Consider the following 22,872-nt stretch of genomic DNA (forward strand, 5'->3'; position numbering starts at 1 on the left):
AAACACAGTGTTATTGTCTAAACTGTGTGTAATGTTACCGTGGCCAAAAATATAAAATATACTTATGAATAAAAACTTTCCCTAGTTTTTAATTAATATTTTGGCCTATTACGACACTGTATTTTAACGATGGTCAATATGGTGGTACTTGGAGAGCCGCGTTTTTATGGAGGTGGTACTTGGTGACGTTTGAGAATAACTGCCTTAGATTAGAGGCCGAAACACACATGTCGCATTTAAGAGAGGCCAATTTGACATATCTCGGGCCTGTGTTCTATTGTTCTATTGCTACGGCAAAGATCCCTGTACGATCAGTGTCAGAGCTTGGTCCGCATTGCCGGCAGTAAGTCGGACACGTTTCCAGTGAGGGTTGGATTCCGCCAAGGCTGCCCTTTGTCACCGATTCTGTTCATAACTTTTATGGACATAATTTGTAGGCGCAGTCAGGGTGTTGAGGGTATCTGGTTTGGTGGCTGCAGGATTAGGTATCTGCTTTTTGCTAATGATGTGGTCCTGATGGCTTCATCTGGCCAGGATCTTCAGCGCTCACTGTATCAGTTCTTAGCAGAGTGTGAAGCGACTGGGATGAGAATCAGCACCTCCAAGTCCGAGTCCATGGTTGTCGCCCGGAAAAGGGTGGAGTGCCATCTCCGGGTTGGGGAGGGGACCTTGCCCCAAGTGGAAAAGTTCAAGTACCTAGGAGTCTTGTTCACGAGTGAGGGAAGAGTGGATCGTGAGCTAGACAGTCGGATCGGTGCGGCGTCGTCATTAATGCAGACGCTGTATCGATCCTTTGTGGTGAAGAAGGAGCTGTGCCGGAAGGCAAAGCTCTCAATTTACCGATCGATCTACGTTCCCATCCTCACCTATGGTCATGAGCTTTGGGTTATGACCGAAAGGACATGTTCACGGGTACAAGCGGCCGAAATGAGTTTCCTCCGCCGAGTGGCGGGGCTCTCCCTTAAAGATAGGGTGAGAAGTTCTGCCATCCAGGAGGAGCTCAAAGTAAAGCCGCTGCTCCTCCATATGGAGAGGAACCATATGAGGTGGTTCGGGAATCTGGTCAGGATGCCACCCGAACAGGGAAGAAAGACCCAGGACTCGTTGGGAATACTATATCTCCTGGCTGGCCTGGGAGCGCCTCGGGACAAAGAGCTGGACAAAGTGGATGGGGAGAGGAAAGTCTGGGCTTCCCTGCTTAGGCTGCTTCCCCCGCGACCTGACCTCGATGGACGGATGGCTACTTCAAAGATGCTTGCAAACTTAGTCTCGCGTGTTCTTGTTGATGATTATTGCAAAGACAAAGGTCACGTATGCCTCGAATGTCCAAAAAGGTCATAGTCCCAGATGGGAGAAAAAAACCGACAGGCTTTATGGCGTCAAACACAGGAATTTGTTAACTACACAACCTCTTTCCCAAAATAAAATTTTAAACTTACCAAGACTCTCTAGCTATATCAGGAATGAGCCCAACCATCAATGAACTTTGAACACATTGGACTTTGCTGCCGTTATCCTCTAAAGAGGATGGAGACTTCTCCATCTGGGCTCGCTCGGGAGATTGGTGGTCACCTGTAGATGTTTTTGTTTTTTTTGAGACCAACACTGTAACTTCTACCTGTGACCAGTTGTAATCAGTTTTGTAAAATCTTACAGCAGACTTAACTTTTGAAAAAGAACTGGAATATACTCTAACAGTGGTAAACACCAAACTAAGACTACTAAAAAATTTGCTTGCATGTGAATTCTGGTGTAGTTCCGTGTGCTTGAGCTCAAAAGCAGGGACCATCGTGACTAGGGATGTATACAGATTGCCAATTTTTTTTTTTTTTTTCGGTACCGGTTCCTAATTCGGTCGGTCTTTGAGGACGGTGAAGATTCTGGACTATTGATACCGCTGTCTGTATTTTTTGGTTCTAGCTGAATAATGACAAATAAGGAAGCAACCAGTGGTGTGCCGTCAGGGCCAGCAAGGCCTTCTCTGCTGGCCTAACATAACCAGAAATCATGTTCATAATTAAAGATAAAAGTCATTTTTAATGTACTTTCCCTAAATATCTAAAAGTATTCATATTTTCTTCATGTGAAGTGAAGTGAATTATATTTATATAACGCTTTTCTCAAGTGACTCAAAGCGCTTTACATAGTGACACCCAATATCTAAGTTACATTTAAACCAGTGTGGGTGGCACTGGGAGCAGGTGGGTAAAGTGTCTTGCCCAAGGACACAACGGCAGTGACTAGGATGGCACAAGCGGGAATCGAACTTGCAACCCTCAAGTTGCTGGCACGGCCACTCTACCAACCGAGCTATGCCGCCCCAAATGTCAAATTATGCTCCTTTCAGCGCTGTTCTTTTTAGTTTATAGAGTTTTTTTTATCCAATCAGAATTCAGCTGGCTAATGTTGCCATGCTGTACCAAATCTGGTCGAGGCTTTTAGATTCAACAATGCTGGCGTCTGTGCGCTGTAAGTGAACGGTGACATACAGTGATAGACAGTTGCAATAGCCAATCAGATCACGCGTTGTCAGTAAGGCCTTTTAGATGGCCTACGGCAGATATATATTGATGTGTTGAGCTAGGTGACACAACAACTCCATTACCCAGCATGGCACAGTAGTGTAGAGCATGCACAGTAGCCCCGTTTAGGGAAGTTTTGGATGAGTACGCTCTGGAGTAAACTTAAACGAAGTCAGCCAACACACCTTGTCTGCATCTTTTATGATTAGACAAGACAACACATATATTTGAAAGGCCATTTTCAAGTAGCCAACCCCGGAAACTAGCTCAGCTGTCAATAAAATGTGAGTTCGTCAGAGGTGGGTAGTAACGCGCTACATTTACTCCATTACATCTACTTGAGTAACTTTTGGGATAAATTGTACTTCTAAGAGTAGTTTTTATGCAACATACTTTTACTTTTACTTGAGTATATTTATAAAGAAGAAACGCTACTTTTACTCCGCTCCATTTATCTACAATCAGCTCGTTACTCGCTACTTTTTTTTTTATCGATCTGTTAATGCACGCTTTGTTTTGATTTTGTCAGACGCGCATTCAAAGTAGGAACTACGCATGCCTGCGTTTCACCAATCAAATACAGTCACTGGTGACGTTGGACCAATCAAACAAAACCAGGCGGTCACGTGACCGTCACACGTTGAATCCGACTAAGTTGAAAAACTTATTGGGGTGTTACTATTTAGTGGTCAATTGTGCAGAATATGTACTGTACTGTGCAATCTACTAATAAAAGTTTCAATCAATCAATCAAAAGTGTAAAGGAAAAAAGACACTTTTTATTTCAACCTTACTTCCCATCAAAAGCCTAAAGACTGATCGCACAGTTCCTGTCTTCACAATAAAAGCGCCGCTCCATCACGCCTGCGCTAACAAAACAAGAGTCTCCGAAAGCCAGCACGAACAAGCGCGCAAGCTACGGAGTTTGCCGCCAATGTATTTCTTGTAAAGTGTATAAAAACGAATATGGAAGCTGGACAAATAAGATGCCAAAAACCAACGACTTTCATGTGGTATTAGACAGGAAGGAGGAACTTTTTTCTCCTCCATTTGAAAATGTGGACGTTATCAGCACTATACTGTCTGATTCCAATCAATGCAAGTCATCAGAATCAGGTAATACACCAACTTATATTCTTGTCTTCATGAAAGATAGGAATCTATATGTTAAACATGCATGTATATTCATTAAAACACCTTTAACATTTCAACAAAAACAGAAAAATAAAAAACTATAAATTATATACTGTATATATATATATATATATATATATATATATATATATATATATATATATATATATATGTATATATATATGATATGTGTGTATGTATATATGAGGTAGATCACCTCGACTTGGTCATTTATTAAGTAATTGATTAACGTTGAAAAACTTATTGGGGTGTTACCATTTAGTGGTCAATTGTAGGGAATATGTACTGTACTGTGCAATCTAATAATACAAGTTTCAATCAATCAATAAATGCCTACTGAGCCTATGGTGCTGTTAAGTTATTGTGGCTCAATTTGCCTTAATTTTTTTCATTTTAATGTATTATTATTTAATATATATTCTTGTTTTAGTTGCTTAAGAGATATTCCTGGCTATAAATTGGCTCATTGCTATTTTTATGTTTTTGTGCATTATCTGTTGCCGTAATTATTAAACGAACAGGTTACTCATCAGTTACTCAGTACTTGAGTAGTTTTTTCACAACATACTTTTTACTTTTACTCAAGTAAATATTTGGATGACTACTCCTTACTTTTACTTGAGTAATACATCTCTAAAGTAACAGTACTCTTACTTGAGTATAATTTCTGGCTACTCTACCCACCTCTGGAGTTCGTATAGTTTATTTCTTAATTTTTTCACGTTTAAAATGTTTTTTGCAATTTTAATTTTGACAGTACCACATAAGGTGTGTTTTAATTGCTGATGCGGGTTTATTGATTTTTAAATGCGCCAGAAAAAAACTGTTATGTACACTGTTGATGGTGGTTCAATGCCCAGTAGTGCGTAAATCTGTTTCTGTATAGTATTTCTCCAGCAATAGTCGTGTGGGGACATAAATGATGGTATTTTGAGAAGTAATCATTGATGTCGGACATCACTGAAGGCCGAGGTGGGAAATGCACTGCCCGCCACTGGAAGCAACACCGCACAAACGTTTGTAACACAGCAATAAATCCTCCTCAAAAGTTCCTCAAAGTCATGCACGCTGTGTCAGTTTGAAGTGAACACATTTTACTTACGAGTCACGACCATGTTTTATCGGCTGTCCTCCTAGCGATCCATTAATCCACAGGCCAAAATTAAACCAATCAAAAAAGTGAAAATTTGAGACAATATAATAATCCATAAAGTTGCTTTGACGCAAGATATCATCCTCTATTTCTAGTTGCCGTCTGACGTCACACCATTGTGCCGCGTTTGCATGTCATTAAAAGACATCTTGCTTAAATGTGTTTCAGTTCCTGCTGTCTCTTGACTACAAACTGGACGATCGAGTATTACAGTTGCTCACGACTGAGGCTTTTTATTTATATAATACGCACTACACACACACATACATCAGTAGCGCTACACTCAATATGGCTTCCGGTCCGTCACTCAGATATGTCTACATGTGTGCAACGTAAACACAAATAATTCCTATTGTCACAAAATGCACACCAACATAACATGCTAATTGATTGTATTGATTGACCGTATTTTTCTGACAATATGTCAACGTTTTTTTCATAGTTTGGCCGTGGGTGCGACGTATACTTCCGAGCGACTCATGTGTGAAATTATTAACACATTACCGTAAAATATTAAATAATATTATTTTTCTCATTTGTGGAAAAAATGTCAGCAATCGTCACTCACACGCCAACCAATAAGAATTTGGCGGGGGCGGGTCATGGCAGAAGTGCATTGTGGGTCATGATACGCTAACTGCTATATGCTATACGCTACTGCCGGAGCTATTAAAATTGATCACATCAACATTGGCAGTAACTTATAAAAACTGAGAAGGACTGAACTAAAATGGCACCGAAAAGGAAATCATATACTGCAAATTACAAGCTGGACGTAGTGAAATATGCTGCAGAGAACAGCAATCGAGTAGCAGAAAGAAAGGACGCTAGCGCGGTGCATACCAGAGGCGACACAGAGGAAGAAGATTTCATTGGATTTAGCGATCAGGAGTGACAGATTGTTTGGTATTGTTCAATATGTTATAGTTATTTGAATGACTCTTGCCATGATGTGTTGCGTTAAAGGGGAACATTATCACAATTTCAGAAGGGTAAAAACTAATAAAAATCAGTTCCCAGTGGCTTATTTTAGTTTTCGAAGTTTTTTTCAAAATTTTACCCATCTCGCAATATCCCGAAAAACTGCTTCAAAGTGCCTGATTTTCACCATCGCTATATCCACCTGCCCATTTTCCTGTGACGTCACTGCGTGATGCCAATACAAACAAACATGGCGGATAGAACAGAAAGATATAGCGACATTAACTCGGATTCAGACTCGGATTTTAGCGGCTTAAGCGATTCAACAGATTACGCATGTATTGAAACAGATGGTTGGAGTGTGGAGGCAAATAGCAAAAACGAAACTAAAGAATAAACTGAAGCTATTGAGCCATATCACGACAGACAGCGGCAACGAGGACGAATTCGGCGATCGCCTTCTAACCAACGATTGCATCTTTTGACCACTGATGCAACTTGAATCCGTCGATTGGTATGTGTTTGTTTGGCATTAAATGTAGGTGAAGGGAAAGGCTGGATGCAAATATAGTTACAAATGAGGCATAATGATGCAATATGTACATACAGCTAACATAAATAGCATGTTAGCATCGATTAGCTTGCAGTCATGCCGTGAGCAAATATGTCTGATTAGCACATAAGTCAATAACATCAACAAAACTCACCTTTGTGATTTCATTGAATTTATCGTTGGAAATGCATCTGCTTTGAGCGTCGCAGGATATCCACACATCTCTGTGCCATCTCTGTCGTAGCACCGCTATCGAACAAACGAGGGACTTTCGCATCTTTTGACCACTGGTGCAACTTGAATCCGTCGATTGGTATGTGTTTGTTTGGCATTAAATGTGGGTAGAGGGAAAGGCTGGATGCAAATATAGCTACAAATGAGGCATAATGATGCAATATGTACATACAGCTAGCCTAAAAAACATGTTAGCATCGACTAGCATGCCGTGACCATTGACATGTCTGATTAGCACACTCCACGTAAGTCAACTTGAATCCGTCTCTGTTCGTGTTGTTACACATTCTCCGACAACACACCGACGAGGCATGATGTCTCCAAGGTGCGGAAAACAGTCAAAAGAACAGAAAATAACAGAGCTGATTTGACTTGGTGTGTGTAATGTGTTTGAGAAAATGACGGATTGCTTCCCATTGTAACGTCACGGGTGAAAGGTCATTGCTACGACACCGAATAATTGAAAGGCGTTTCAATCGCCAAATTCACCCTTTTAGAGTTCGGAAATCGGTTAAAAAAACATGTGGTCTATTTGCTGCAACATCAAGGTGTATACTGACGCTTACATAGGTCTGGTGATAATGTTCCCCTTTGACATACCAGGCACGTTCTCAGTTAGTTATTTTTGCATCATATAACGTACACTTATTCAGCCTGTTGTTCACTATTCTTTATTTATTTTAAATTGCCTTTCAAATGTCTATTCTTGGTGTTGGGTTTTATCAAAAAAATTTCCCCCAAAAATGCGACTTATACTCCAGTGCGACGTATATATGTTTTTTTCTTCTTTATTGTGCATTTTCGGCCGGTGCGACGTATACTCCGGAGCGACTTATAGTCCAAAAAATACGGTATATAATATATTCAATATGATATATCATGTAAAAGTTTGTGCCATGCACATGAATGCTTTATATATAAATATTATTTCCAGCTGAGTGCAATTGTACTGAATATAAACCGAGTGATGGATCTTTGTGCTATTTACAAGAAGGTGACATATTCGCATTCCACATTGCAGTGCACACATTTACTTAAAAAAACAGTTGTTAATGAGAGACTTCCCTGCTCTGTTTTGTTACTGTCCATCATGTCGAATGTGTTATGGTTTAATTTGCTAATTAAAATATATTTCCATTTATTTATTTATTTCCACACATTACATATAGTACAGATAAGAGTAACGATAAATACCGGTATTGACAAGGGTATCGTACCGACAAAATCTTAATGTTATACATCCTTCAGGGTGACTACAAAAAACTTTGAGTAATCGCAAGTATTTAACAGCACATGCGTTGGATGCGCCATTCCGATGCAGCTTGTTTCCATCTGTGTGTGTGGGTGAGTGCAACGGCGCTACATTTTAGAAGCATTTCGTGACATCCCGGCTGGTAAAAATAGCAAAATATTTAATATAGCAGATGGCATTTTTGTGGTCATTTTGAGTTTTAAATGCCATCCATCCATCCATCATCTTCTGCTTATCCGAGGTCGGGTCGCGGGGGCAGCAGCCTAAGCAGGGAAGCGCAGACTTCCCTCTCACCAGCCACTTTGTCTAGCTCTTCCCGGGGGATCCCGAGGCGTTCCCAGGCCAGCCGGGAGACATAGTCTTCCCAACGTGTCCTGGGTCTTCCCCGTGGCCTCCTACCGGCTGGACGTGCCCTAAACACCTCCCTAGGGAGGCGTTCGGGTGGCATCCTGACCAGATGCCCGAACCACCTCATCTGGCTCCTCTCGATGTGGAGGAGCAGCGGCTTTACTTTGAGTTCCTCCCGGATGGCAGAGCTTCTCACCCTATCTCTAAGGGAGAGCCCCGCCACCCGGCGGAGGAAGCTCATTTCGGCCGATTGCCTGATCTTATCCTTTCGGTCATGACCCAAAGCTCATGACCATAGGTGAGGATGGGAACGTAGATCGATCGGTAAATTGAGGGCTTTGCCTTCCGGCTCAGCTCCTTCTTCCCCACAACGGATTGGTACAACGTCCGCATTACTGAAGACGCCGCACCGATCCGCCTGTCGATCTCACGATCCACTCTTCCCCCACTCGCGAACAAGACTCCTAGGTACTTGAACTCTTCCACTTGGGGCAGGGTCCACCCTTTTCCGGGCGAGAACCATGGACTCGGACTTGGAGGTGCTGATTCTCATTCCGGTCGCTTCACACTCGGCTGCGAACCGATCCAGCGAGAGCTGAAGATCCCGGCCAGATGAAGCCATCAGGACCACATCATCTGCGAAAAGCAGAGACCCAATCCCGCGGCAACCAAACCGGAACCCCTCAACGCCTCGGCTGCGCCTAGAAATTCTGTCCATAAAAATTTTAAATGATAAATGATAAATGGGTTGTATTTGTACCTTCAAGGTACTCAAAGCGCTTTGACACTACTTCCACATTCACCCATACATTCACACACTGATGGAGGGAGCTGCCATGCAAGGCGCCAACCAGCACCCATCAGGAGCAAGGGTGAAGTGTCTTGCTCAGGACACAACGGACGTGACGAGGTTGGTACTAGGTGGTATTTGAACCAGGGACCCTCGGGTTGCGCACGGCCACTCTTCCACTGCGCCACGACATCCCTGAGTTTTGTCACATAATACGTCACAAAACTGTCTTACAGTTGTGACTTTATGCATGTTTTTTGTTACGGTTGCTTGGATACTTACTTTTAACAGAACGGGCAGTAGAAGATGGAGAATCTAATGATAACGGGGCGATACACAGCTTTTATCAGACAGCAGCAATTTAAAGCTCTCCTACTGTGCGGGCGAATCCAAGATATTTGCTAATGAGTGCTCTGAATATGCTCATTAGTCACCAGAACTATTACAAGTGACAAGTTCCCTACAAGAGTCGTTAAGATGAGCTCACCCTTGTTAGAATTCACTTTAGTTATATCAACAGCCAAAGGAGGCACCTGAAACCAAAAAGAGCCTTTGTCTTGTTGTTTATTATTGGCTGAAGTGTTGAATCTGTACATATTCTGGGAAGGGAAGACGGATGGTTCAGAAGGGCTATCTACGTTAAAGTTGAACATCCCTACTCATTCTTTCAAACTTTCCTAAGACAGTCAACGCTTTAGTCCACGGGTCACCAACGCGGTGCCCGCGGGCACCCGGTCGCCCGTAAAGACCAGATGAATCGCCCGCTGGACTGTTCTAAAAATAGCTGAAATAGCAGCTGTGGAGTGCGTGCAACCCGGAAGAGAGCGAGAGGCAGACGCAGACAACAGGAAGGCTGAAAAGCAACACGCAAAATACTTTTGTTTATTAAAAAATAAAATAAGTCTACACCTGCTCAAAAGGCATGTCCTTCTTTGGTGGTCCCTGGAACCCGCAAGATGACGGCTTGAGTCTTTCACAGCAGCACTTACCAGTGAGCTGCCTCTATTTTTTAAATGTTGTTTATTTACTAGCAAGCTGGTCTCGATTTGCTCGACATTTTTCATTCTAAGAGAGACAAAACTCAAATAGAATTTGAAAATCCAAGAAAATATTTTAAAGACCTGGTCTTCACTTGTTTAAATAAATTCATGTATTTTTTTACTTTGCGTCTTATAACTTTCAGAAAGACAATTGTAGAGAAAAAAATACAACCTTAAAAATTATTTTAGGATTTTTAAACACATACCTTTTTACCTTTTAAATTCCTTCCTCTTCTTTCCTGACAATTTAAATCAATGTTCAAGTAAATACATTTTTTTTATTGTAAAGAATAATAAATACATTTTAATTTAAATATTCATTTTAGTTTCTGTTTTTTCAACGAAGAATATTTTTGAAATATTTCTTCAAACTTATTGTGATTAAAATTAAAAAAAAAATATTCTGGCAAATTTAGAAAATCCGTAAAATCTAATATAAATTTTATTTTAAAGTCTTTAGAATTTCTTTTAAAAAAAAATTCTGGAAAATATAGAAGAAATAATGATTTGTCTTTGTTAGAAATATAGCTTATATTGTGCAGATTGGATTTCAACCTATTCAAAACATGTCAGCAAAAATATATATTTATTGTGAGAAATCATTAAGATGATCAGTGTTTCCACAAAGATAAATATTATTAATAATAACATAGAGTTTTTTTTATATATATATATATATATATATAGATTTATTTATTAAAGGTAAATTGAGCAAATTGGCTATTTCTGGCAATTTATTTAAGTGTGTATCAAACTGGTAGCCCTTCACATTTATCAGTACCCAAGAAGTAGCTCTTGGTTTCAAAAAGGTTGGTGACCCCTGCTTCAGTCTCTAACAAATAACAAAAGGCACTTTTTGGTTTAAGCTGCTATCTTGTACCATTGATACAACTGATTGGAATGCAAGCGAGGGTGATTCGATAGATTGATTCGAACGACTGCTATCGTCCTGGTCGCTTAAAGGTTGCTTACAGTGATCGTTTTGCCACAAATAAATTCAAAGCAAACCCATTATTGCCTGGGCATGCACCCCTCCTCCTGTTAGAATATAACTAGTTGAGGTCTTGCCACCAGGCTGAGCGCTCAGACGGTATCTGACTGATGTAAGTCTATGAGCCTGAACTGATGAAGCCTTTTGGGTGAGAGACGAAACATCTTCTTTGATGCGATCGATTGAATGCTGGGAGAGGTTGAGAGCCTGATATGTTTGGACTAAAGAAGGAGTTATCAGAACCCAATGAGAGGACAAAATGAAGTGAATGTACTACACTAAAGCATGTCAGATGCACAAATCGAGCCTGCTGCCTCACATTTTGGCTTTTTTAGACACTGTCTGAAAACAGTTATCTGGATAAACAGTATACACATATGCTATAATCATACTTGCCAACCCTCCCGGATTTTCCGGGAGACTCCCCAAATTCACCGCCTCTCCCGAAAACCTCCTGGGACAAATTTTCTCCCGAAATTCAGGCGGAGCTGAAGGCCACGCCCCCTCCAGCTCCTTGCGGACCTGAGTGAGGACAGCCTGTTTTCACGTTTGCTTTCCCACAATATAAACAGCTTGTCTGCCCAATGACGTTATAGCTGTAGAATGATCGAGGGCAAGTTCTTGGTTTCTTATGTGGGTTATTGTTAGGCAGTTTCATTTACGTCCTCCCAAGCGCGGTAACAACACACAACAACAGCAGTCACGTTTTCGTCTACCGTAAAGCAGCTTGTTTGCCGTAAACAGCAATGTTGTGACACTTTTAAACAGGACGATACTGCCATCTACTGTACATGCACCACAACACCTCCAGGCAACTTCAACCCTTTACTAATATCCTCTTTCATTCACATCCCATCTCCCCGGATTGTAAAAAACCTAATGTAAATAATCGGATGTATTTCTAATGTATATATTTGTTCTTATGCTATCTGAACTCACTATGTTCTCTGCTCGCTGTACATATCCTACTAAGTAAGACCTACACTGTTTCAATGTTGATGCAATTGTTGATGACTGAAGTACTGATATCAACCAAAGCTCCTCATCCCACCCACCGGATTGTAAATAAGTCAATGTATATACTATGATGATTAACTTGTGTGATGACTGTATTATGCTGATAGTATATATTTGTACCATGACTTGATTAACGTGGACCCCGACTTAAACAAGTTGAAAAACTCTTAGGGGTGTTACCATTTAGTGGCCTAGTGGTTAGAGTGTCCGCTCTGAAATCGGTAGGTTGGGAGTTCAAACCCTGGCCGAGTCATACCAAAGACTATAAAAAAAATGGGACCCATTACCTCCCAGCATCAAGGGTTGGAATTGGGGGTTAAATCACCATAAAATGATTCCCGGGCGCGGCACCGCTGCTGCCCACTGCTCCCCTAACCTCCCAGGGGGTAATCAAGGGGATGGGTCAAATGAGGACTAATTTCACCACACCTAGTGTGTGTGTGTGACAATCTTTGGTACTTTAACTTTAACTAGTGGTCAATTGTATGGAATATGTACTGTACTGTGCAAACTACTAATAAAAGTTTCAATTAATCAATCATGCATATGTGACAATAACATCTCCGGCTTTTAGAGAGTGCAGTGCACAACTGCGCACACAACAGCTGTAAATATACTCCTCCCCTCTTAACCACACCCCCCGCCCCCAACCACGCCCCCACCTCCCGAAATCGGAGGTTTCAATGTTGGCAAGTATGGCTATAATACATTTGTACAGTAGTTATTTGTTTTGTTGTTTATTTATTTATTTATTTGTTGTTTGTCCACCAAAGTGGTTCAATCCAATTGTTGAAAACATACAAGAGCCAGAGTTTATTGCCCTGTACCAAGCATTACACACTCTAATATATTTTGAATGAATACAATCAAGAAGACACGTCAGATTTTATTAAAATAGTAAAAAAAGTTTTGCCAATGTTAAAATCGTATGTACAAACTGCGACTTTTAATCATTTTAATGATATCCATATAAATATGTGACTTGTGTTCATTGCACACAGTATCTATTTACAGTAAAAAAACAAAAGTATATTTTCACATTAAAAACTGATAGCTAAGTCACCAGAATTTTACTGCGTATTGTGTATTTTTACACCGGATCACTGTATGTTGAAAAACTCCACCACTCTTATTTTTACGGTTACATTCTGCCGACTGAGCTGCCAGTTTTTTTTTTACCGAAAAATCTACGGTCGTTGTTTTTACATTGCATTACTCCAGTTCTTCTCAAATAGTGACAATGTTAATAAAATAATTATTTGTGGTAAATTAAGCTCTATTTCTTTGATTGAATTCAATGTTATTAAGGATACAATGTTATGTGTGTTATAACAATTTTATAGTGAAGTGAAAAGGGTGGAATGCCATCTCCGGGTTGGGGAGGAGACCCTGCCCCAATTGGAGGAGTTCAAGTACCTAGGAGTCTTGTTCACGAGTGAGGGAAGAGTGGATCGTGAGATCGACAGGCGGATCGGTGCGGCGTCTTCAGTAATGCGGACGTTGTACCGATCCGTTGTGGTGAAGAAGGAGCTGAGCCGGAAGGCAAAGCTCTCAATTTACCGGTCGATTTACGTCCCCATCCTCACCTATGGTCATGAGCTTTGGGTCATGACCGAAAGGATAATATCACGCGTACAAGCGGCCGAAATGAGTTTCCTCCGCCGTGTGGCGGGGCTCTCCCTTAGAGATAGGGTGAGAAGCTCTGCCATCTACGAGGAGCTCAAAGTAAAGCCGCTGCTCCTCCACATCGAGAGGAGCCAGATGAGGTGGTTCGGCATCTGGTCAGGATGCCACCCGAACGCCTCCCTAGGGAGGTGTTTAGGGCACGTCTAGCTGGTAGGAGGCCACGGGGAAGACCCAGGACACGTTGGGAAGACTATGTCTCCCGGCTGGCCTGGGAATGCCTCGGGATCCCCCGGGAAGAGCTAGACGAAGTGGCTGGGGAGAGGGAAGTCTGGGCTTCCCTGCTTAGGTTGTTGCCCCCGCGACCCGACCTCGGATAAGCGGAAGAAGATGGATGGATGGATGGATGGAATTATATTTATATAGCGCATTTCTCTTGTGACTCAAAGCGCTTTACATTGTGTAGTCCATTATCTAAGTTACATTTTTAAACCAGTGTGGGTGTGGCACTGGGTGCAGGCGGGTAAAGTGTCTTGCCCGAGGACACAACGGCAGTGACTTTAGACAAAACAACTATCTGTAGTTGCAAATATTTACCTTAACATCTACTGACTTTTTTTTTTACAAGGTACAGTGGTAGATGCGGCAATTATTAGAACATCAACTTTGAAAACTATTCAATCTGATAAATCTGACTAAGTATAAGACTAGATCTGACCAATCTAAGTCCATGAGTGGGGCTGGGCGATATAGACCAAAAAACTGATACCGCTGTTTTTTTAGTCCGAGTGGCGGTATACAAGATGTACCGGTATCTTAAAACATGTACAAAGTGTTAAAGGTTGCCTAAGAGTTTTACGGCCAGATAACAAATGTTAAACTCGAGAATATTCAGTTTATTTTTGTGGCAAGTAATAATATAATGTGTTGATTTTTTCTCATAAAGTAATTAGTTAGCCGTTTTTATGTCAACGCAATTTTCATTTGTTTTGTTCATTAATGTTAAGTTTATAGCCTCACGATTGTGTGCAGGGATAGATGGACCTTCTTCTCGTTCATTGCGATGAAAGCCGCTGGCTGTTCGGTTTGAATATACTTTTCAGCCACCCAGCCGCTATACTACAGTAGCTTAGTTTGCAGGGGCTATGGGGGGAGGCACTTTTTCAAACCGAGTTGTAGCTAAACATTTGACACATGGCGCAAGCAGCAGAGAGGAGCTATTGTTAGCATCTGTGCTAAGTTGCTAACAAAAGTCAACAACACAAACAAATGAGATCAGTGACAAAGTCGCTACAAGGAGAGATATCGGTTCTAAAACAAATTGGTGTATGTTTAAATAAAGCTGTAGTCACTCACCAATACCCAAATGCAGTCGGTGACCAAACCATTGCATCACTCAGGAGTCATATATATTTTTTAAAGTTTTGATTGATTGAAACTTTTATCAGTAGATTGCACAGTACAGTACATACTCCGTTCAATTGACCACTAAATGGTAACACCTAAATACGTTTTTCAACTTGTTTAAGTCGGGGTCGACGTTAATCAATTCATGGTTCGATGCTGTGCTGCGTCATTGTGTGTCAAAGAAGCCTCTGTAAACACGCAACGGGCAGGGTTGAGCCAAAGATGATGCCTCTGTGCTTCGCCCTTCAGGCGCAGAGAAGAGAAAACGGCCGTAGCAAAGGCATATCAAAAGACTACCGGTATGGCGGTAGTCTCAAATATATACCACTGTCTAAAATATACTGGTATTAAATAAAATACTGCTATACCCCCCACACACTTTGCTGGGGGTGAAACGTCTTCTCAGACAAAGTTGCGATCAATTAAATGCCGTAAGAATATTAAATATGATTGACGTGCTTAATTGTTTCATAACAACATGACCTAGACATTGATATCATCAATTTATGTGTACTGTAATTCTAGCTGTACAGAGAGGGCACACACTGTAAGGGGAAGACACACCTCACACAAACACTTTGCTATAAATGGTAAAAAAAAATTAGACATAGTCTTACTTACACGAGTTCAATTAATAGTTGACTATCAGTCAGCTTTGTCAGCCGCATGTTTTGCTGCCAGTAGCGGGCTGCTTTGAACCACCTTGTCACTGTGCTGTATAGACCACCAGCTTGTACATAAAGTCGCCTGGTACAGTTCTCCAATATTGTATGTTCAATCCCCCTGTCCATAATGCCTTACGAGACGAGACCTACCTTTGGGAGTCGAAATGGGGTCTGTGCATGGCCGACTTGAGGATGAGAGCATCCGGCCTGATGCCTTTTTGCGGGGAGGTCTTGGGGCTGCTTTCAGAATCGCCACTGTCATCGTCCACCTCTCCCATAGCCTTGACATAGCTACTACTCCTCATCCGCCGACATGGGATCTCCTCATCCTGCTCGCCTGTGTATCCACCCCATTCATCTTGAGGTACCTATTGGGGAAAAAAAATGCCTCTATGAATCCCACAATTTGTGTTTGTTAAGGAATAATAGAGCCCCTGGATGAGACCAAGTATCAGAATTGCAAACTAGCAATATCATTTGCAAGTACAATGCAGCCCAATTAGCCAAAGTGTGCAAAGATCGTTTCCAACGTACGTTGCATAAGCTCTTGCTGTTTTAGCCGTAAAGAGAACATTTAGCTGATACACAACAGTTCCTCTCGGCAAGCCCATGAGAATTAGATGCAGTCTGCTTCAGTTCCTATCTGCAGCTGTAATAAGGAACTTTGCAGTACATTAAACAGAGTTGGCAAGGACAAAACTAAAGTGGGATGTGAAAAGTAAATGTTTTTATATTCAAGAAATGGAGAGTCACTCAGTGCATTAGCACTTTTTGTCGACTGCTTTTTCGCTAACATTTCATCATTTCTAAATGGTAAAACAATCATCCATTTTGAAATATCTCAGAATTGTGAGAAGCATACAGTATATAGTTTTCAGTATACTGTAATCTTAATAAGCACTGCTTTTAGCTGCTGTTTAATTGCTGCAATGGAATCGCTCAGTTGTGAGAGTTGAGGTGAAGTGTATTGATTACACATTTTGCCACGTTTGTGAAAAAGCAAATTAATTAGTCATGCAGAAGTTCCGACTTGTCACTCGGCTGCTCTGATGCACCATTGATTAAATTATTCAAGGATCCATAATAATAACCGTTACTAATCTAACTTGACCTGTCATTATTAATCGATATTATATCCTATTCGATTGGGGAGCACAAGTCGAGGAAGTAAATATGGAAATGTATTCAGCGGACAGGGTCGTGTGAAAATAGTCTATTAAATACAGAGTGACCAAAGTGGTGGTATGCTATGATAAATTTGATAGTGCTGTCAAATTCGCAATTCCATATGGGTTATTTTTATTTTATATGAATTGATAAATATTTGAATCGCCATTGTTATTTATTTATATTATAAATTGATTTACAAGAATGGATAAAATAAAAAATAAAAACAAGTCAGGAAAAAACAGAAGAGACTACATCATCCCTACATTCCTGTAACCCACAGTTTTAATCCCCTGATGAGCAGGGGAACCTGTGAAACAGGTTTGTAGGGATAATATAGCCTCTTGTGTCTTTTCGTGATCTAATGTATATTCCGCTCTAACCTGGGATTGAACACTGTATAACAGATAAGCCACAGAAACCTCGACTTGTCCAGGGAGTACCCCGCCTTCCGCTCGAGCGCTGCTGAAATAGGCTCCAGCACCCCCACCGGCGACCCCAAAAGAGACGAGCGGTAGAAAATGGATGCGTGTGTGTGTGTGTGTGTGTGTGTGTGTGTATATATATATATATATATATATATATACTGTATATATATATATATATATATATATGTATGTATGTATAATATAGATATGTATGTATACAGATATATATATATATACACGTATATATGTATACATATATACACACATACATGTATATAAATATGTATATATATACACGTATATATGTATACATATATACACACATACATGTATATAAATATATATATATATAAATATTCGTATGTATATATATATTTATACATATACGTATATACAGTATATATGCATGTATGTATATATATGTATATCTGTATACATATATACATGTATATATGTGTATGTGTGTTTATATATATATATATATATATATATATATATATATATATATATATATATATAATGTGTGTGTATGTACAAACCCCGTTTCCATTTGAGTTGGGAAATTGTGTTAGATGTAAATATAAACGAAATACAATGATTTGCAAATCATTTTCAACCCATATTCAGTTGAATATGCTACAAGGATAACATATTTGATGTTCAAACTGATAAACTTTTTATTTTTTTTGCAAATAATTTGGATTTGATGCCAGCAACACGTGACAAAGAAGTTGGGAAAGGTGGCCATAAATACTGATAAAGTTGAGGGATGCTCATCAAACACTTATTTGGAACATCCCACAGGTGTGCAGGCTAAGTGGGAACAGGTGGGTGCCATGATTGGGTATAAAAACAGCTTCCATGAAATGCTAAGTAACTCACAAACAAGGATGGGGTGAAGGTCACCAATTTGTCAGCAAATTGTCGAACAAGTTTAGAACAACATTTCTCAACGAACTATTGCAAGGAAATTAGGGATTTTACCATCTACAGTCCGTAAAATCATCAAAAGGTTCAGAGAATCTGGAGAAATCACTGCATGTAAGCGATGATATTACGGACCTTTGAGCCCTCTGTCGGTACTGCATCAAAAACCGACACCAGTGTGTAAAGGATATCACCACATGGGCTCAGGAACACTTCATTAATCAATCAACAACAAGCAACTACAGTTGGTCGCTACATCTGCAAGTGCAAGTTAAAACTCTACTATGCAAAGCAAAAGTCATTTATCAACAACACCCAGGAACGCTCCCGGCTTTGCTGGGCCCGAGCTCATCTAAGATGGACTGATGCAAAGTCTAAAAGTGTTCTGTGGTCTTACGAGTCCACATTTCAAATTATATTTGGAAACTGTGGACATGGTGTCCTCGGGAACAAAGAGAAAAATAACCATCCAGATTGTTATAGGTGTAAAGTTCAAAAGCCAGCATCTGTGATGGTATGGGGTTGTATTAGTTCCCAAGGCATGGGTAACTTACACATCTGTGAAGGCACCATTAATGCTGAATGGTCCATACAGGTTTCATCCAAGCAATGGTATCAGCAAAACAATGCCAAGCCACATGTTACAACAGCGTGGCTTTGTAGTAAAAGAGTGCGGGTACTTTCCTGGCCCGCCTGCTGTCCAGACATGTCTCCCATCGAAATTGTGTGGCGATTTATGAAGCGTAAATTATGACAGCAAGACCTCGGACTGTTGAACAACTTAAGCTTACATCAAGCAAGAATGGTAAAGAATTCCACTTTCAAAGCTTCAACAACTAGTTTCCTCAGTTCCCAAACGTTTATTGAGTGTTGTTAAAAGAAAATGTGATGTAACGCAGTGGTGAACATGCCCTTTCCCAACTACTTTGGCACGTGTTGCAGCCAGGAAAAAAAAAGTTTATGAGTTTGAACATCAAATATTTTGTCTTTGTAGTGCATTCAATTCAATATGGGTTGAAAAGGATTTGCAAATAATTGTATTCCGTTTATATTTACATCTAACACAATTTCCCAACTCATATGGGAAACAGGGTTTGTATATATATATATATATATATATATATATATATATATATATATATATATATATATATATATATATATATACATATATATATTAAACACCTTAAACATTACGTTCATATTAACAAAAATCATGTATCCACATTTTTGTCAATACTTATTCCATAGTGAGTGCGAACATTATTTTTTATTAACATTGTTATTCATATTGACTTGTTTGGTTCTGCAGCGTGTCCACTGCCTAATGGCCATTTACACATGCATGACAGTAATCGGATAAATAAATGTGATGTATTAATCTGCAATATTGCGTTAATTTGTCTGGGCAGTAAAAACAATAAGCAAGATTATTTTTGATTAATATTAAAGTTACGGCAGGCGGGTCGGTGCGGCGTCTTCAGTAATGCGGACGTTGTACCGATCTGTTGTGGTGAAGAAGGAGCTGAGCCGGAAGGCAAAGCTCTCAATTTACCGGTCGATCTACGTTCCCATCCTCACCTATGGTCATGAGCTTTGGGTCATGACCGAAAGGATAAGATCACGGGTACAAGCGGCCGAAATGAGTTTCCTCCGCCGTGTGGCGGGGCTCTCTCTTAGAGATAGGGTGAGAAGCTCTGCCATCCGGGAGGAACTCAAAGTAAAGCCGCTGCTCCTCCACATCGAGAGGAGCCAGATGAGGTGGTTCGGGCATCTGGTCAGGATGCCACCCAAACGCCTCCCGAGGGAGGTGTTTAGGGCACGTCCAACCGGTAGGAGGCCACTGGGAAGACCCAGGACACGTTGGGAAGACTATGTCTCCCGGCTGGCCTGGGAACGCCTCGGGATCCCCCGGGAAGAGCTAGACGAAGTGGCTGGGGAGAGGGAAGTCTGGGCTTCCCTGCTTAGGCTACTGCCCCCGCGACCCGACCTCGGATAAGCGGAAGAAGATGGATGGATGGATGGATTAAAGTTACGATTAATACCAAACTATTAATTATTTTGAAAACAAAAGTATTTATTACACCACTATACAGGTAACTCAACTTTAAATATAAATTAAAAGATCAACCTAATAAACCTTAGTAACAAATAAACAACAACAACTAAAACAATAATAGCAACAACAATATAACAAAATAACTCTAGGAATCACAAAAAAAGTGTAAGCTTAAGTGTATTAGCGAAGTACATTCTACTTGTGTAAGGTACTTTTTTTGAAACCTTTAATATCTTAGCACATTCGGACCGGCTGTTGCGCACTACGCTCTTATTGTAAAGAGAGCAGGTGTGCTGTGTTTCTGAGCTCCAAGCTGACAACCTAGTGTGTTACATGTTTAGTTATGCTTTGCCCTTTTTGTTGATGTTTAAAAAACACAAGCAGATGAAACGTGTTGTGGGTGTATATGTGCATATATATATATATAGCACAGCTTTCGCTTCATAGTTTATTTGGTGTTCCAAGTGGCCTTGTTCTTGTAGTCAACTTCAGGACAGAGCGGTTGAGTGTTTCGGGAATGAATGAGCGTACGCATTTCACCCCCAAACAAATCTCCATACAATGACAGCATTTCCCTCACATTTATGCCAATTTCTGTGATATTCTGCTTTCAACAGCGGATTATGTTTTATTGGCCAATTTTGGGACTCCGGCCGCAGTTACGTGAACGCGGAAATTATATGACTTACCTCTTGGTTTAGTTTAGTGATTATTAACTAGACACATTAGCTCTGTGTCGAATAAAAAAGTAGCAACTATGGTAGGGGTGGGCGGTATGGCCTTTTTTTAATTTTGCAATATTTTTAGGCCATATCGCGATACACGCTATATATCTCGATATTTTGTCTTAGCCTTGAATCAACACTTGATACATATAATCACAGCAGTATGATGATTCTATGTGTCTATATTAAAACATTATTGTTCATACTGCATTAATATATGCCGGGGGTGTAACGGTACACAAAAATTTCGGTTCGGTACGTACCTCGGTTTAAAGGTCACGGTTCGGTTCATTTTCGGTGCAGTAAGAAAACAACAACATATAAATTTTTTGGTTATTTATTTACCAAATTTGTAAACAATGGTTTTATACTTTTAACATTGGGAACACTATAATAATTCTGCCCACGTTAATCCACATTAAACTGCCTCAAGTTGTTGCTTTGATTAAATAAAATGACAAAACCTTTCTTCTACATTTAAAAAGTGCAACATTAAACAGTTTCAAGTCAACTCATCACGCTTAATTAATTACAGCATTTGGGAAGCCTGTAGTTGACTTTTATTATGTAAATGTTATATTTTTGTCATCATGTGATAGCAGGGCCCCCCACCATTCAAAACTAGGCTGCTACATTACTAATGATTAATATAACTATAGCTGAAAAAATAGTACAATAGCAATAGGAGAGACTATTCATCCCTGAGCACCATGGAGTTCATGTTCGTTCATGTGAAATAACAGACAGACAGGGCTTCGCTGCCCCTAACACACGCACGCGCACACACACACACACAGAGAAAATTGAGCTAACGTTACGCTAAAAGCTAATTAGCCTTCACCTCAAGCCGGGACTGCGAGCGAGCTGAGCTGCAGTTTAAGTTTCTAGAAGGTCAACGGATTCATAGAGATGCTAGTAGTAGTTGTGACAGGGAGGTGTTTTTTATAATTTGGGGGAGTACACTGTCCGCTGCTCCCCTGCTAAACACATATCTGCTCGACGCTGAAGCACTGACTCCACGCGCTCTGAATACGCACTGGTGATTGGCTTTGTATATAACCCATCAGATGGTTGTGTGGGTGGGACAATCCTGGGTGCTCAGACAGAGGCAGAAAGCAGAGCAGCTTGTTAAGACTTTAGCTTACAAACTCGTTCGATACACCTCCGAACTAGACCGAAACCCCCATATGGAAACTGTTCAATACAAATACACGTACCGTTACACCCCTAATATATGCTCATTTTAAACCTTCATGCAAAGAAGGAAATCACAACTATAAAAATCACAGTTTTTTTCATCTGGTGTTGATCTGGAAATGTTTGCCTCTGCATTTTGATGGTGTGGGCGTGTGGCACCGAACAGAGATCTTGATATGCGGAGTCTTCACTCTTCATTCTCTAGTGGGTGACTTCTCAAATGATGCTACGTATTAGCAATAACGCTACTTTTTATAGCAACGCTTTTGCCCAACACTTGACAAATTACGGTTGTCTGGTCGACATATTCCCACTTGAACCCAAACCACCGCCAGACGATGGACCCCCTGCTGTTTTTCTTGGGAACTAATTCTTTCTTCATTTGTTACCAGATTCACACCTTCTTTCTCTCGTATTACCACTCGCACGGCTCTGCTAGCATCACAGCTAATGTTACCCATGCTGCTACCTCTCTGCTGGGCGAGGGCGTATACGTATGTGACGTATGACGTGACAGAATGTGACGTATGTAAGAAGGACCGCTAGCTGTCTGTGAGAAGGAGAGACAAGAAAGAGTGAAGAAGAGCCTGTAGGGTAATGCCTGCAGCTAAAAGCAACTGCTTAAGAACGTATACTCGAATAACACGATATAGTCATTTTCTATATCGCACAGAGACAAACCCACAATTTATTGAATA

At 40.6% G+C, this 22,872-nt stretch overlaps 1 protein-coding gene across 2 annotated transcripts in view; it reads right to left on the reverse strand.

Annotated features, from left to right (window-relative positions):
* Positions 1 to 22,872, reverse strand: part of dlgap2b (discs, large (Drosophila) homolog-associated protein 2b) — a 284,389-nt gene that overhangs the window by 73,653 nt on the left and 187,864 nt on the right. For both annotated transcript variants that reach the window (XM_061885789.1, XM_061885788.1), the window contains one exon: positions 15,822 to 16,039. In XM_061885789.1, coding sequence (XP_061741773.1) covers positions 15,822 to 16,039 — 218 coding nt within the window. The remainder of the gene's footprint in view (positions 1 to 15,821; positions 16,040 to 22,872) is intronic.

Source organism: Nerophis ophidion, linkage group LG24, assembly GCF_033978795.1.
Source record: "Nerophis ophidion isolate RoL-2023_Sa linkage group LG24, RoL_Noph_v1.0, whole genome shotgun sequence".
NCBI lineage: Eukaryota > Metazoa > Chordata > Actinopteri > Syngnathiformes > Syngnathidae > Nerophis > Nerophis ophidion.